Source organism: Asterias amurensis, chromosome 6, assembly GCF_032118995.1.
Source record: "Asterias amurensis chromosome 6, ASM3211899v1".
In the NCBI taxonomy this organism is placed as follows: Eukaryota; Metazoa; Echinodermata; class Asteroidea; order Forcipulatida; family Asteriidae; genus Asterias; species Asterias amurensis.
In genome coordinates this window covers 19827048-19840761 of record NC_092653.1, presented here as the reverse complement: position 1 = coordinate 19840761, position 13714 = coordinate 19827048, and the positions used below count along the sequence as shown (strand labels likewise).

The 13714-nt window shown below is 39.0% G+C and overlaps 1 protein-coding gene across 2 annotated transcripts; it reads right to left on the bottom strand.

Annotated features, from left to right (window-relative positions):
* Window positions 1-1600: 1600 nt before the first annotated feature.
* LOC139937958 (rRNA methyltransferase 1, mitochondrial-like) lies at window positions 1601-13415 on the bottom strand. 2 transcript variants are annotated; one of them, XM_071933266.1, is made up of 8 exons: window positions 12621-13415; window positions 11756-11999; window positions 11091-11201; window positions 8694-8773; window positions 8180-8273; window positions 6528-6657; window positions 5936-6055; window positions 1601-4455 (listed from the first exon to the last, which is right to left on the bottom strand). In XM_071933266.1, exons 1-8 carry the CDS (start codon window positions 13154-13156, stop codon window positions 4418-4420), a joined length of 1353 nt encoding a protein of 450 aa, XP_071789367.1. In that variant the 5' UTR covers window positions 13157-13415; the 3' UTR covers window positions 1601-4417. The 2 variants fall into 2 exon arrangements, with proteins under 2 accessions (XP_071789367.1, XP_071789368.1); XM_071933267.1 differs by having other exon boundaries at window positions 12642-13415.
* Window positions 13416-13714: the final 299 nt, after the last annotated feature.

The window sequence follows — 13714 nt, the reverse complement described above, 5'->3', positions numbered from 1 at the left end:
ACCCCTATCCTGAAGGAACTGCATTGGCTGCCAATTAAAGTTCACATTTATTTTAAATTGTTATTGCTTGTTTTTAAATGTATACATTGTTAAGCTCTTGACTATGTTTGTGATCTTCTCACTGTCTGTTGCTCCAAAGTTGTGGAATGCACTACCGCCTTGTTTACGGGGAGGTATTTTGCTGGGGTCCTTCATGGCCAAATTAAAGACCCACTTGTTTAGGGAGGCTTACGATCAGTAATTACACTTTTATAATGTGTGGGTGACAGTTTTTATGATCTTTGTGCAATTTGCTTGTAAATGTTTGATGTAATTTTCACTGATTGTTATTTGCTGTAACTTTTTAATGGATTTTTACATTTGATTGTTTTCGAATGGATTAATTTTCATAATTTAATTTTTTTTTAACTGGAATTGTGTTTAATTGTTATGCGCTCTCAAACAGGCTGGTCCTGTAGAGAGCGCAATGTAAGTTCAATAAGTTATTATTAATATTACCTCATGACTGTCATTGTTGTTGTAATCTGTTCACTCATTATGAGCTCATCAAACTGCAGGAACATTGGCAATCATGTTTTACTATATCCTAAACCATCTTGCCACTTTTTGCATTTGAGTATTCCTACCATTGCTAGCTGGGGTTATTGAACTTAATCCAGGCCCTAAAACGAATCCTCAAAGTCATCAAATGGTGCCCTTTACTACCAGAATGTTCGGAGTTTAAAAAACAAGATGGTCGACTACAAATCAGCTAAACATGCCAACATCTTAAGCAATAACTTCCAAGTCGTTTGCTTATGGGAAACCTGCTTACACCAGCACGTTCTCGACGATGAACTATCCTTTAAGACTTCTTCATACATCGGCGTGACAGAAACAACAAGAGAGGCGGGGGACTTTTGACGTTGGTGAACAATTTGATTATCTCCTGACGACTTTCCCAGTTTGAAAGGAATGATGGTGAACTAATGTGGTAAAGGTAAGGTAAAGTTCATTTTATTTGCAACCACATACAGTTGGATTCATTATAACAAAAAATACTAAAACTTACAAAATACATCACAAAAACTTTAAAATCATTAAACTATGGATTGAACCAAGTGTTTCTTCTAGAAAAAATGTACCGTTGGACTTTTTTACTCAGTTCAGCCATCTCCCGAGTCAATGCTAGTGCAACACAACAGACACGATTTGAAACTGATTGAAGATTGTAATTGACCTGATTTGAATTGGTCTGGTGACGGTGCGTTTACTGAAATCTGAGTAAAGACATCAACTAGAGCAAGAACAATATGCTGTTTGTATTCTTGTGGTAGGCCCCTACCTGTTTGCTACACAGTGATGATGATCCTACCTTCAATGTGGTTCATGTGAATGACAAACTCACATGTGACGACCCAATTAAAGCGCCTTCCCTGTGCTTTTACTGTGGCAGTGACGAGGATCTCCAGACGGGAAATGATCAATGTATACCTGATGAGTGCAGTGTGTAAAGATAATGGAAAGCAGCCAAGAAAGAAGAACACAAGAGCATTTGCACCAAGAGGAGTAGAACTCTTATCAAGTTCTGGTAAAACTCTAGTTTTTAGATTTAACTGCTGAACATCTGTATGTATAGTCGGTTCTGTGGGCTCGTTCATCTAGTAAAGCATACATGTAGCTTTAACATTCTAAAAGAAGCCAGAAGACCACATGATTTGGACAACAACCATATGCTTGCCATGATTGAGAATAAGATGAGTACAGATGACCGAAAGGTGTTGTAATGTATTCCTACATTATGTTAATGTGTATATGCTAATGAGCAGAGGTTGAGCATGCACACTGCATTGCTGTAATACAGCACTCATGATACTGGCAAGTATGTCACTACATGTTTTACTTATTTAGTGTCCTTAGACATTACATTGGCGACGAAGAAGGGATTTCATACGGTATATATTCGTCAAGATCACCTTAAGCTAGTATAGCCTTAGTACAGCCAGATTTTAGGTGGATTTGTTACACCGGCCAAAACTGCAAATTATCAGTGTTTATTGAGCGGACTAACTCAGCACCGGTGTTTGTGCTAACACAGTACAACCAGCGACGCATCGTTCCACACATGCTCGGTTGGAGAACTTTTGTGAATGTATGCTAATACGGGTGAAGGGTCACGCAACATGGCGGTGTCCACGGGTTACATTGGAAGCATACATGGAGAGAGCGGGCATGTTTTTCAATGCCAATATTATTAGTGATTGGGCAACACCAGTAGTTGTTGTGCCCAAGGCCGACAAAACCGTTTGACTCTGCGGTGACTACAAAATCACAATCAATCAAGCCGTTGACGATCAACAATACCCATTGCCAACATCGTAAGATCTACAGTATATGCAGAACTTAGCGGATCAAGAGTCTTCAGATCATTACCATTGAGAAATCCTTGCTAGTGGGTGTCTGCAGCTCGTAATGCAAAGCACCGTGCCTGCACTGATGCACAGAAATGTAAAGATGAACATGGTGAAGGCCAAGAATGACAACAAGAGGAAGGGAATGCTAGAAGAAAAAAAACTTAAAGCAAAGAGAACTAGACTTCAGAATGAAACTAAGAACCTACAAGAGTCAGCTAAAGTAGGGATTGAAGTGTCAACTGGACAAATAACATTGATTTTTTAGTCGAATAGTCTCAGACCACTGTCAAAGACAAAACTTCCAAAGTAGAAAAGGTTGACAAATCAATTGGTATTAAATTTAATGCCCAGAAAAACACATACATGTGTAAGGTAGTAAGTACTTGATGTCTGGGAAAAGTCATGGAAAAGTAAGGGAATGCTTGATGTAAAGGTTATGGAATTCTGGAAATTAGAAAGTGCAAGAACGCTGAGGCCGTTTTGCTTAACCCATCCATGTAAAGAAAACTGTAAAGATTGCTGCAGAAAACGGCCCAACTGCGAGGGTTGAAATTCAATGGGAGACTTTTTAAAAGTTCTGCCACTAGAGGGCAGCAGACCTACCAGGTAAGGGTGCACAACTCCTATAGCAAACAATGGTAAATGCTAAAAATTCAAAAATACTCAAAAAGTATTATGAAGTCTCTCAGCCTCTTGAAAACTAAATCAGATATATTGTCATACAACTAAACTTCAGATTTCTTCTCAATTTTTGGTAGGTCAGCATTTTGGAATTTTTGCTAATAACCCTAAAAGAAACACTCCCAAAAACTCATGCACACCGCTTGTTATCCTTGGGGAACTAGTGTCCAGTACGTCCTGTTCCAGAACAGTTTGGTTTATGCTGGCATTGTGTTATGAAAAACAAAATACAGTTTGGCTAAATCTAAATACAAAATCAAAAACACGCAAAACAAAGAATTAATGGCCCGGCACAAAATTTAGTGGCCCAATATAATTTTGTAGTGTGCAAGTGCTCGCTGATGGTAAGCAGAGCGATGAAAGCCTCATGTGTATTTTTGTATTTTGTGTGAAATATGAAGTGTTTTGTGTATTTTGTGGGACTAATCAGCATAAAAAAATACAAAAGTAAATAAGAATTCATGACATGCACCCATGAGGAATCCTTCCTTCATGATCATACTGTCACATAGTTTTGTATGGACTCCATGGTATCCTAGATGTTATAATATCTAAGCAGTGTGTGTAATAATAACAGTTATTTTTGTAAACGTGTGTTTTTGAAAGTAAACTTTCTGAAACTGAAATTAGAGTTGATTTTTTTTGTCATACAACCGCGCATATGGTCGCGTCTTCATCATGGCATTTTGACTTTGTGAAATCATGGAGCTATAAAAATTCCTACCCCCTCCACAAAAACAACAATGAAAAAAAATTGAACAGTAAATAATCTTCTTCAGCCTAAAATTGTGTCATTTATATCAAATAAAGCCAATACAATTTGCAGTTTTTCATTAACTAGCTTCCAAATCATACTCTGATTCCAGCTCATCCAGCAAATCATTAAACGGTTTCAGAGTGTTTTCTGCTTTCATCCATGAAGACCATAAACAGCCATCAACAAAAGTGGATTTCTATTTTGTACAGATATTTGATCAAAGTTTAGTTGGTTTCTTCTCTGGTGACAAATACTATGTGGCTGTACTACATAGTAATCTTTCTTCCTTCTAATAATGACTTTTCAGAAAGGAATAATTCAACTGGTCACTAGGAAATGGTTAGTACACAAAAGGGTCAAACAAAAAAATACAAAATTCTACGTACTGAAGGAAAACCTTGAATAGGAAATATATTTGGCTACTGTATTAAAACTCATAAAACAGGTCATTCTAAAAAAAAACCTAGCATTAACCTTGTAGGCCTACACTTCCTGGAATGATGTCAAGCATGGTAGAGACATGATGTTCCGTGTTGTGTTGTCCTGCGTATATACACCAAGTTCTTGAACAATCATCCGCTTATTATCATCGTCTACCTTGGAGCAATGACTGAAGCAGAATACCTGAACAGAATCAAGTGCAAAGAAAGAGAATTATAGACCTGTGTACATGTACATGTATGAAGAGATTGAAGAATGAGAGAAAGTAACAACCAGTCAAACAGATAGTAATTCACTATACAACATTGTGTTTTAGCTTAAACATTCATCATGTTCATACATGTATGCTCCCAATTTTAAAACATCATCTGAAGAATAACATTGTGGATTGAAGAGCACCAGACTCAAGCTCTGATGTTTCTGATCAGCAGAGTGTGGGTTCCAGACCCAACCTTGACACTGTTGTCCTTGAGCATATGTTATGTAATTGCTTTGTGTTTCGGATGGGACCAAGTAAGGTTTTGTGCTAATAACTATTTTGCAGGTTTCGAAATTAGCGGTCGCCTGGTTGCCAAATGCGAGTGAAAATAGCGGCGGGCGAGTGAAAACCTTTTCTCACTAGCCCGCCGGGCGAGTCAAATAATTATTCGTTTTCACATATAAATGAGGGTTCAGTGGCAAAATCCCACAGAAAACTTTTACTAAAGCTTTTAAAATAGTAAGTTTGACAATTCTAGATACTTGCTAGATTTAATTTGGCCGTGATCGGGACCTGAATTGCTGTTGTTCGTTTCAGAAAACATGTACAATCAATTGAAAACACGATGCACAAACCACATGGTGCCGAGTATCCTCACAGTACACGATCGCCCACTGGTCCATGCCGTATGTTTACAGCACATACACAACACATACAGCCGTCCAAAGTCCATTCTGACCAACACTCTGTGATTGGCCGTTGATGGCTAGGCTGTTAATAAATCCATGGTCATGATCTTCTTGACTAGACTTCAAATGCAGTACACGTTTACAAACGGAGTAAAGAATTGCCGCACGTTGTGCATAATGCCTGCAGACTGTGCACAATGTACAGCCTTGGGGGAATTCTAATAACATGGACAACTTTTGCCAACAGAGGGCATTGCGGGGGCAAAGTTCATTGAATTATTTCTCGATGTGCGTTGTTGACTGATCGTTGATTCATGAAGATTTTGTTGCAAACGGATTTCAATACATGTTCAAATCAACCGACCCCCTAACGACGATGTCATTAAAGTTGTTGTTGATGGAAAAGGGATAATTTAAGGTAAAAATTAGGATATAAAATCCTCCAAAACGCACTTTAAAGGGCTTCACTTTCGTTTTTTTTTTTTTTTCGTTTTGAAAATTGTGTGTATAAATACATGCGGGCTAGTGAAAAAACCTGCGGGCGATCGAGAATTTTGGTTGACTCGCCCGGCGGGCAATTTAAAAAAAAAGTTAAGGGAAACCCCTGTTTTGAGTAATTACCCATAGTGTCCATATGCCTTTAAGTCACACCAGCTGTAGAGCTTGGAGAAGCAACAGCCCAGGTTCAAAGGATAAACACTGTTCGAAGAAAACTGATACCTTACCACTAATTCCTTTGCACAATAAACATAAGTGTTTAAGAGTGGTGGCTTACCCGTAGCAACAGACACATTGAGTGAATCTATGCCAGAATGTAATATTCTGCCAGCAGGAATAGTCAATAGTACATTACACAGATCCTCAACTCCAGCTGATAATCCAGAACCTTCACTACCTACAACAACATCAAGACAAAAACAGGAAATTCACTCACAAACAATCCGGAATCACATAATCAGTAATCAAGGCATTAAGTCATATTTGTAAGAACCAGACTTATTAGCTTTGGAAATAGTTATCACCATAAATAGAAACTTAATTGGTGTTCAGCTTCGTGCTTTGCATTATGTTGGTTTCATGCGCGAACCAGCTACAGGATTGTGTGCGCATTCACACCTACTTATGGTATGAGCGTGTAGTATGCGGCACCATCATAAACAACAATAATAATAAACAATTATCCAAACCAAAGAGAATACTTTCTGAAAGTAGTTTATAATAACAACTGCTGCACTGTTTCTCACCCAGTTAGTTTTTATGGTCATTATTTTTTGAAGAATGTACCAATCATGAAGCAAAGCATAAGTTAGCACAGTGGTATCATTACACCATAGAGCATTGCACTTGCTCCATGATTAAACACATACCTATAACCAAAGTGGTTGGTTTACACACAGTGAAATCCTCAGTGGCTGCTATCTTAGAACCACGCCTTGATACATTGTGAGAAGAAACGCTCGTAGAACCAACAATCTCCCATCCGTTCTCTCGTTGTTTCTGTAATGAGTTAACATGCTAATAAGTTAAAGTAACACGTTGCCTTGGATCGGTCGAGTTGGTCTTTGAAAAGCATTTGTAACCGTTTGTTATAAAAAACACATGGTTAGAAAGATGAATTAAACAGTTAAAAGTAGAATACAATTATCCACACAAATTTGCCTCTAAATTGCGTGGTTTTCCTTCTACTTTGCACTAACTAACACGGTCCGCCATTTATAAGAGTAAAAAATTTGACTCCCATAAACGGCCAACCGTTTTAGTCAAGAGGTAAAAGGAAAACCATGCAATTTCGAGTGATACTTGTTTGGGTCATTGTATTCTATTTAAAGAATTTCTTTCTAATCATATGCATTTTATAAGTGACGGTTACAAATGCTTTTTAAAGACCATATCGATCGTCCCAAGGCAACATATCCCTTAACATGTTAATGAGTTAACATGTTAATGAGTTAACATGTTAATGAGTTAACATGTTAATGAGTTAACATGTTAATGAGTTAACATTTTAATGAGTTAACCTGTTAATGAATTAACATGTTAATGAGTTAACACAGCGTACATGTACGTATCTACTTTGCTGTTTAGATCTGTTCTTGAGAGTATTTCAGAATTTGAGAGAAAACTTAATTCTGAAAAGAACTATTCTAGCTGCTTATTAATTACATGTACTACCATGGGAGGCAGAAAATTAGTCAGGACTACTCCTTGTGGATCAAGGGGTCTCCTTGTATTAACTCCAATGCCATGGAGTGTGTTATTAATTGGTCTCAATGTTTAGACTGAGCAGGCTGCTCTTGTCATCGGGAGACTAATCTTCATCAGCAACATACAAGGTTGTATACAAACTTGTAGTGTACATGTAGGATATTAAACTAGCTTACAAAGATGTCATTTAAAACCCAATAGACATGGCTATTTATATAAAAGTAACATAACTACTGGTGACCATTTAAATGAGGACACAAAAACATGTCCCACATTAAAAATACAACCATTCAAAACCTTTTTCTAACTTCATTTTACTGGACCAGAGTCTTCCAGTGCAATGGTGGGAGTCCTCGTTGACATGGTGTGATGAAGGCATTGAAATAGACCTGGTTGAGTCACCCCGAGAAATACCAAATGCCTGCCATGTACATTGTAATGCTATACTAGATTAATAATGGAAAAGGGGCCTGCTACACGTGGCAAATGACAATCTTGACATGGCCCAGTCAAATGATGACATGGTTTCACACCATTTAGGAGAACACCGTTGTGTAAATGTAACAACTACAGTGGTAATTGTCCAGCAATGCATGTTTAGTTGCTACCTCCGTCCGCAGTTGAAACTACTTAACAGTATACCCCATAACCCATCATGTGATTTGACACCCAATCTGTAGGACGTTATAGAAGGTGCCCCTAGTGTCTGCATGAGTCTGTAGGATTAAAGCCAAGCTTCTCTTCATACTACAGTATTTCAGGCAAAGTACCCTGGTAAGACATAAGACGAGACTGACAAAGTCAAGTACTGTACCTGTAGGAATGATAGTACATCCGTTGTTGCATATACCGGCATGATTTCCATGACTCCGCTGCTAGCTTTACTCACAACAGGCGTCAATGAGCAACTGTCATAGTGAATAAAAACAAAACAGTTATCAGTTTAATGTTATGGTGCACCAGTAACCTCAAGTGCTGACATTTCTACAAGCTTTTTCAAGAATCTAGACTTCTAAGCACCCAACTACAGCATGTATTAGTCCTATGGTAGTTAAGTTTCCAGATTTTATTTGATTTTCAATTGTTTTATTATTAGCTTTAAATTTAATTATTAACCAATTTGTTTTTGGGGGGTTGAACAATGTTATGTGACAGAAAAATCCCACAAAATTGTAGTCATGTACATTTCCTATAGCTGATGGCTCATTGGTGCCCGGAAGCTCAATGGTGACCACAACATATTTCACAGATCTAAGAGGAGAGACAAAATTGTGGTGCGATCCTTCAATGCCTTTAGGAAAATTAAACTTGTTACACAGCTATCTTACCAATTGTGCCTGCTAGCTATAACTCTATCCACACCAAGGTAGTAAGCTGATCGCAAAATTGCACCCAAATTCATTGGATCCTGAAAAATTAAAGTAAAGTGTCCTGATAATATCAAAATAATATGCTCAACCCAGTTAGCAGAACTTGGACCATCAAATCCTATTGAGCTACTGAAGATCATCAAAGATAGTCCATCAAAGTCATGTTCGCTTGACAATATTCCAACAGACATCTTGAAGCAATCTGTTGAAGCTCACCCTCCAGTCCGACTCAATCTGGTTTAACACATCATTCCTCACCAGGACTTTCCCAACGCATCTTAAGAAGGCAGTCATCACCCCAATCCTCAAGAAACCTAACCTCGATATAAAGGAACACCTGTCGAACTATCGTCCAGTTTCCAACTTGCCCTTCATTGGAAAGCTCCTTGAAAGACTAGCAAACAAGAGGCTCATTGAACACTTTAACATCAATAACCTCAATGAAGATCTTCAGTCGGCCTATAAGAGACACCACAGCACAGACAGCACTCTTCTAAAGGTTCATCATGAAATATCTACTGCTCTGAGTGTCAACCAAGCGTGCCTTCTTGTGCTGTTAGACCTGTCCGCAGCTTTTGACACTATCGACCAAGATCGCATTATGTGTGTCCTTCACATCTGAAGTTTGGTGTCCCACAAGGGTTAGTTCTTTGCCCCATATTGTTCAATGTATATACTGCACCACTTGAAGCCGTCATCACATCCCATGAAATACACTACCATAAATATGCAGATGACATCCAGCTACGTCTTCTACAATCCAAATTTCAACGGTGATCTTGAACGAGCAAAGCATCACCTCTCTTCGTGCATGAGTGCAATTCGTAACTGGATGACCACAAACCTTCTCAAACTGAATGACACAAAAACAGAGTTTCTTCAAATAATGTCCCCACACCAAGTTCGGCTCAACCAACATCGTCATTAGTGAAACAATAGTCCATCCATCTTCAACGTGCAGAAACCTTGGCGTAACACTCGATCGCCATCTATCCATGAGTGCTCAGGTATCAGTTGTTTGTAAGAAATGCAACTTTCACCTCCGTCGAATAAAGTACATAAGCAAATACCTGACCACATCTTCATGTCGCACTGTTATCCAGTTCCTAGTTGTCTCAAACATCGACTACTGTAATGCCATCCTCTACGGGCCTACAGGTTGTCACATTGCCAGACTACAACGAACCCAGAACCACCAACCCACTTAATCACTGGAACTAGCAAATTTCAAATGACAGAATCAAGTTGAAAATAAGGCTCTTTGTTTGGAAATGCCTTCACTCCTCAGCACCTGTCTACCTCAACAATCTTCTCTCCATTTATTATCGCGACAACCGACTCCCTAATCTGCACGACGCAACAACACTTACTCCCACCATCTGTAAGAAAGTGGTTAGTCAGGGTACCTTTGGTTATAGCGGCCCCTATCTATGAAACAAACTCAATCCAGAAATCTGCCAGTCTGACTCAATAATGACATTAAAAAAAACTGTTGAAGACTGAACTGTTCAGAGCTCATTAATTTGTGTTTTTGTGTGTGCCTTGATCTAGTGTGGGATATGTGCGTTTGTTAGAACTTTGTATTATTATTATTAACCTGTATCTGGAATATTTTCAGTTGGTTCATTGTTTGTTAAATACAATTAATAAATACCTTGGACGGTTTCAAGTCTCTGATTGGTCAAAACCTGGTCACGTGTGGGAGTGTAAACAGTGGTATACATTGTAAAGACCGGCTTTGGAAAATAGCGAATAAGTGGCCACTAAATCAGCAATCATTGTGTAAACCTTGCACGTTGCACTGTATCGCACTGTATTTATATCCCTGTTAGTTTCATTGCAACTTCGCGCACTTACGCATACGCGCGCTAAAAAATGTATCAATCAAAGCTATCATCCAATCATTTGCCTCCTTTGACCCCAGTGAAGGCGCCGAACAGATAATTATTTCAGAGTCACTGGTCTCAAAGATCAGTAATGTGACTAACGCACGAAAGAGATGGGAACCATCAAAAGTTAAAATATGGCCCCTGAACATGTCTGTAAGTACCGCCGAGGAGAAAAGTCACAAAATTTGGACAATTGTAGCCGTTTAATTCGCTAAAAAAGGTATTTATTAATGGTAATAACAGTGTTCGTACCCGGTCTTCACAGCGTGGTAATGACCTTGGTTGGTGGCTGGCGCTGTTAACAGACCTCGCCTCTGGCTCAGTCCGTTAACAGCGCCAGCCACCAACCCGGTCATTACCACGCAGTGAAGACTGGGTTCTCGCACTGTTATTCCCCAATTGCCATACAACCTTAATACCAACAATACTAGGTGTTATAATTGTCTAGGTCCATTTCTATTTATACCTTAATTTGGTCCAGTACCAGGTGTACTGGTTGCACTTGACTCTGCTTTGTTTCTGTTGAATCTTCTGGTAGAGTTTGGAAGTAGATGCGACTTGTTTCTAAACAAATACCCTAAAACAGAGAAAAAGAAATCATCAAAATGAACTATGTAGGAACTCATTTTTGAAATATGATTAGATAATTAATATTAAAGGCAGTGGACACTATTGGTAATTACTCAAAATAATTATTAGCATAAAACCTTACTTGGTTACGAGTAATTGAGAGCTGTTGATAATATAAAGCATTGTAAGAAACGCCTCCTTCTGAAGTAACGTAGTTTTTGAGAAAGAAGTAATTTTTCAAGAATTTTAATTTCAAACCTCAGATTTAGAATTTGATGTCTTGAAATCAAGCATCTGAAAGCACACAACTTTGTGTGACAAGGGTGTTTTTTTCTTTCATTATTATCTCTCAACTTCGACGACCAAGTGAGCTCAAATTTGTACAGGTTTGTTATTTTATGCATATGTCATTATGTTGAGATACACCAAGTGAGAAGACTGGTCTTTGACAATTACCAATAGTGTCCACTGCCTTTAAGACACAGTGAGTACAATCCAGCAGTTTTCCTCTTATAGGCCTACATGTAATAGTACATTGAGTATTAGAGTTAATCCACCCACCTGATGAGGTCTGCCTCTCGTAATCTGATCAAGGTTTGCACGCTGAGTTTCTTGCACAACATCCGATAACTCCTCCTCCTTTATCTTGTCTATGATCTGTCGCACCTCTGGTCTTGTAGACCTAATGAAGCTTGAGCTCATAAACACCTTGTGTACTGTCCGTCTTTTTCTTTCAAGTGCCAACAGACAAGGTGATATACCGTAAAGTATATCAATCACAACACCTGTTCTAGGATCAAGACCTCTGAAGAAAACAAAACAGTCAAAGAAATACTGAGTAATATACAAATCCTCAAAACCATGTGTAAAAGACAGAGAGTTGATGGATTTGGTGACTGGATATGGTGAAGAGAACGAACGATCACACTCGCCCTCTCCTGGTGACGTCATGCACCTCGGGCCAGCCCCAAGTGACCCACTCCATAAGCAGAACACTTGGGGCTGGAATGACGTCAAAGTTATTCAAAAGTAACAAGGGGCGGACCGAGAAGCTAATCGAACGCACCCAATCATGTTACCATTGTATACTACAACAATTGTTGGGTGCTGTGACGGGTTTTTGAACACCCTCCTGGGAAAAACGGCACCCCATTTCTCCCCTAGGGTGCACAAAACACCATGGATCCCGTCAAATCAACAACTGATCAAGGGCAACATGGCTCTCTAGTCACAGAACAACAAGCGGGTAAGAAAAATAAGAAAAAAAATAAGAAAAAAAATTGTTTTCTAAATACTGGTTTCAGGGTTTGGATCAACAGGTATACAAAAAGGTCAGAGCTCATGTGTAAACGGATTACACAGAGATTCCATTCCAATAGATGCAAGATGATCAGATACAAACACAGTATACAAATCTGATACTTACATTTTCGGTTGGTTGCCTGACCTTACGAGTTTCCTTGCAGGTTTGCTAACAAACCTGCTCTGATTTTGATCTTCTGCCTGTCTGGTATTATTGATGAGCAAATCACCACTAACATGAAGGTTGTTATCAGATGCACATGTAGCTGGCTGGGATTGAACCTGTGGTGAGCTTGTCCCATTTGTATTGTGTTGATCACTCTGATTACAAGTCATGTTCATCCACAGTGCAGCTTTCTTGGCACATTGTAAAAGCTTGCCATTTCCAACTGTAAGACAATTGTCAGATGAACTGCCAACATTGGAGATATTCCTTCTTAATTCCTGTTTGCTGTTTGTTTTATCAATGATTTTTGTATTTATTGATATATTCCCCTCCGGAAAAGGCCAAGATGTGTTTGTCCTGACACCACAGGCAACACGGGTCTTTCCCTTGACAGGAGTTTCTAACAATCCACGTGCTATTGGCAATATTGTTAGTTGTTTACAGGCACTGTTCACCACACAACTTAGTCTGGTACATGCAGATGCCATTCTCATTAATGTCAAGTTCCCAAAATTAAAAAGAGCATCCGCCACACTGAATTAAAAGGAATGTTTGGCACAAAAAGCTCAGGTTCATTAATATGTGATCAACTGAATCATTTGTAGAGATGATTATTGGAGGATCCCCAGAATGTAGAAACTGATGTTACTTTCAGTTCCAAACTGCTTGCCAATCAATCTCTGGAACAAGAAAATGAAAAGTTTAAATATTTATAACCAAGATGGAGTCTAAGTCACAGTCATATACACATGTCCGTCGATTGCAAGTCTACAAAACCCTGACCCAAACTCCCACTTACGAGTCATCTGATTGGAGGAAGTTTGGGCGGCGACCGTGTGTCAACCACTGGTCGATGTTGTTACCAGACTTCCTAGAAATCCTTCTGACAGGCGACTCATTGGACAGTGTTTCGCAGATGATTCTCCGGATTGGTTCACTCATTGCCCCTTGCCCGCCCACCTGCCATTCGATCCGCCCTTTTTGGTCGGGTTACTTTCGAGTTTTACTAAGCATGGTTCTCCGGATTGGTTCATTCATTGCCGCGCAGGGTC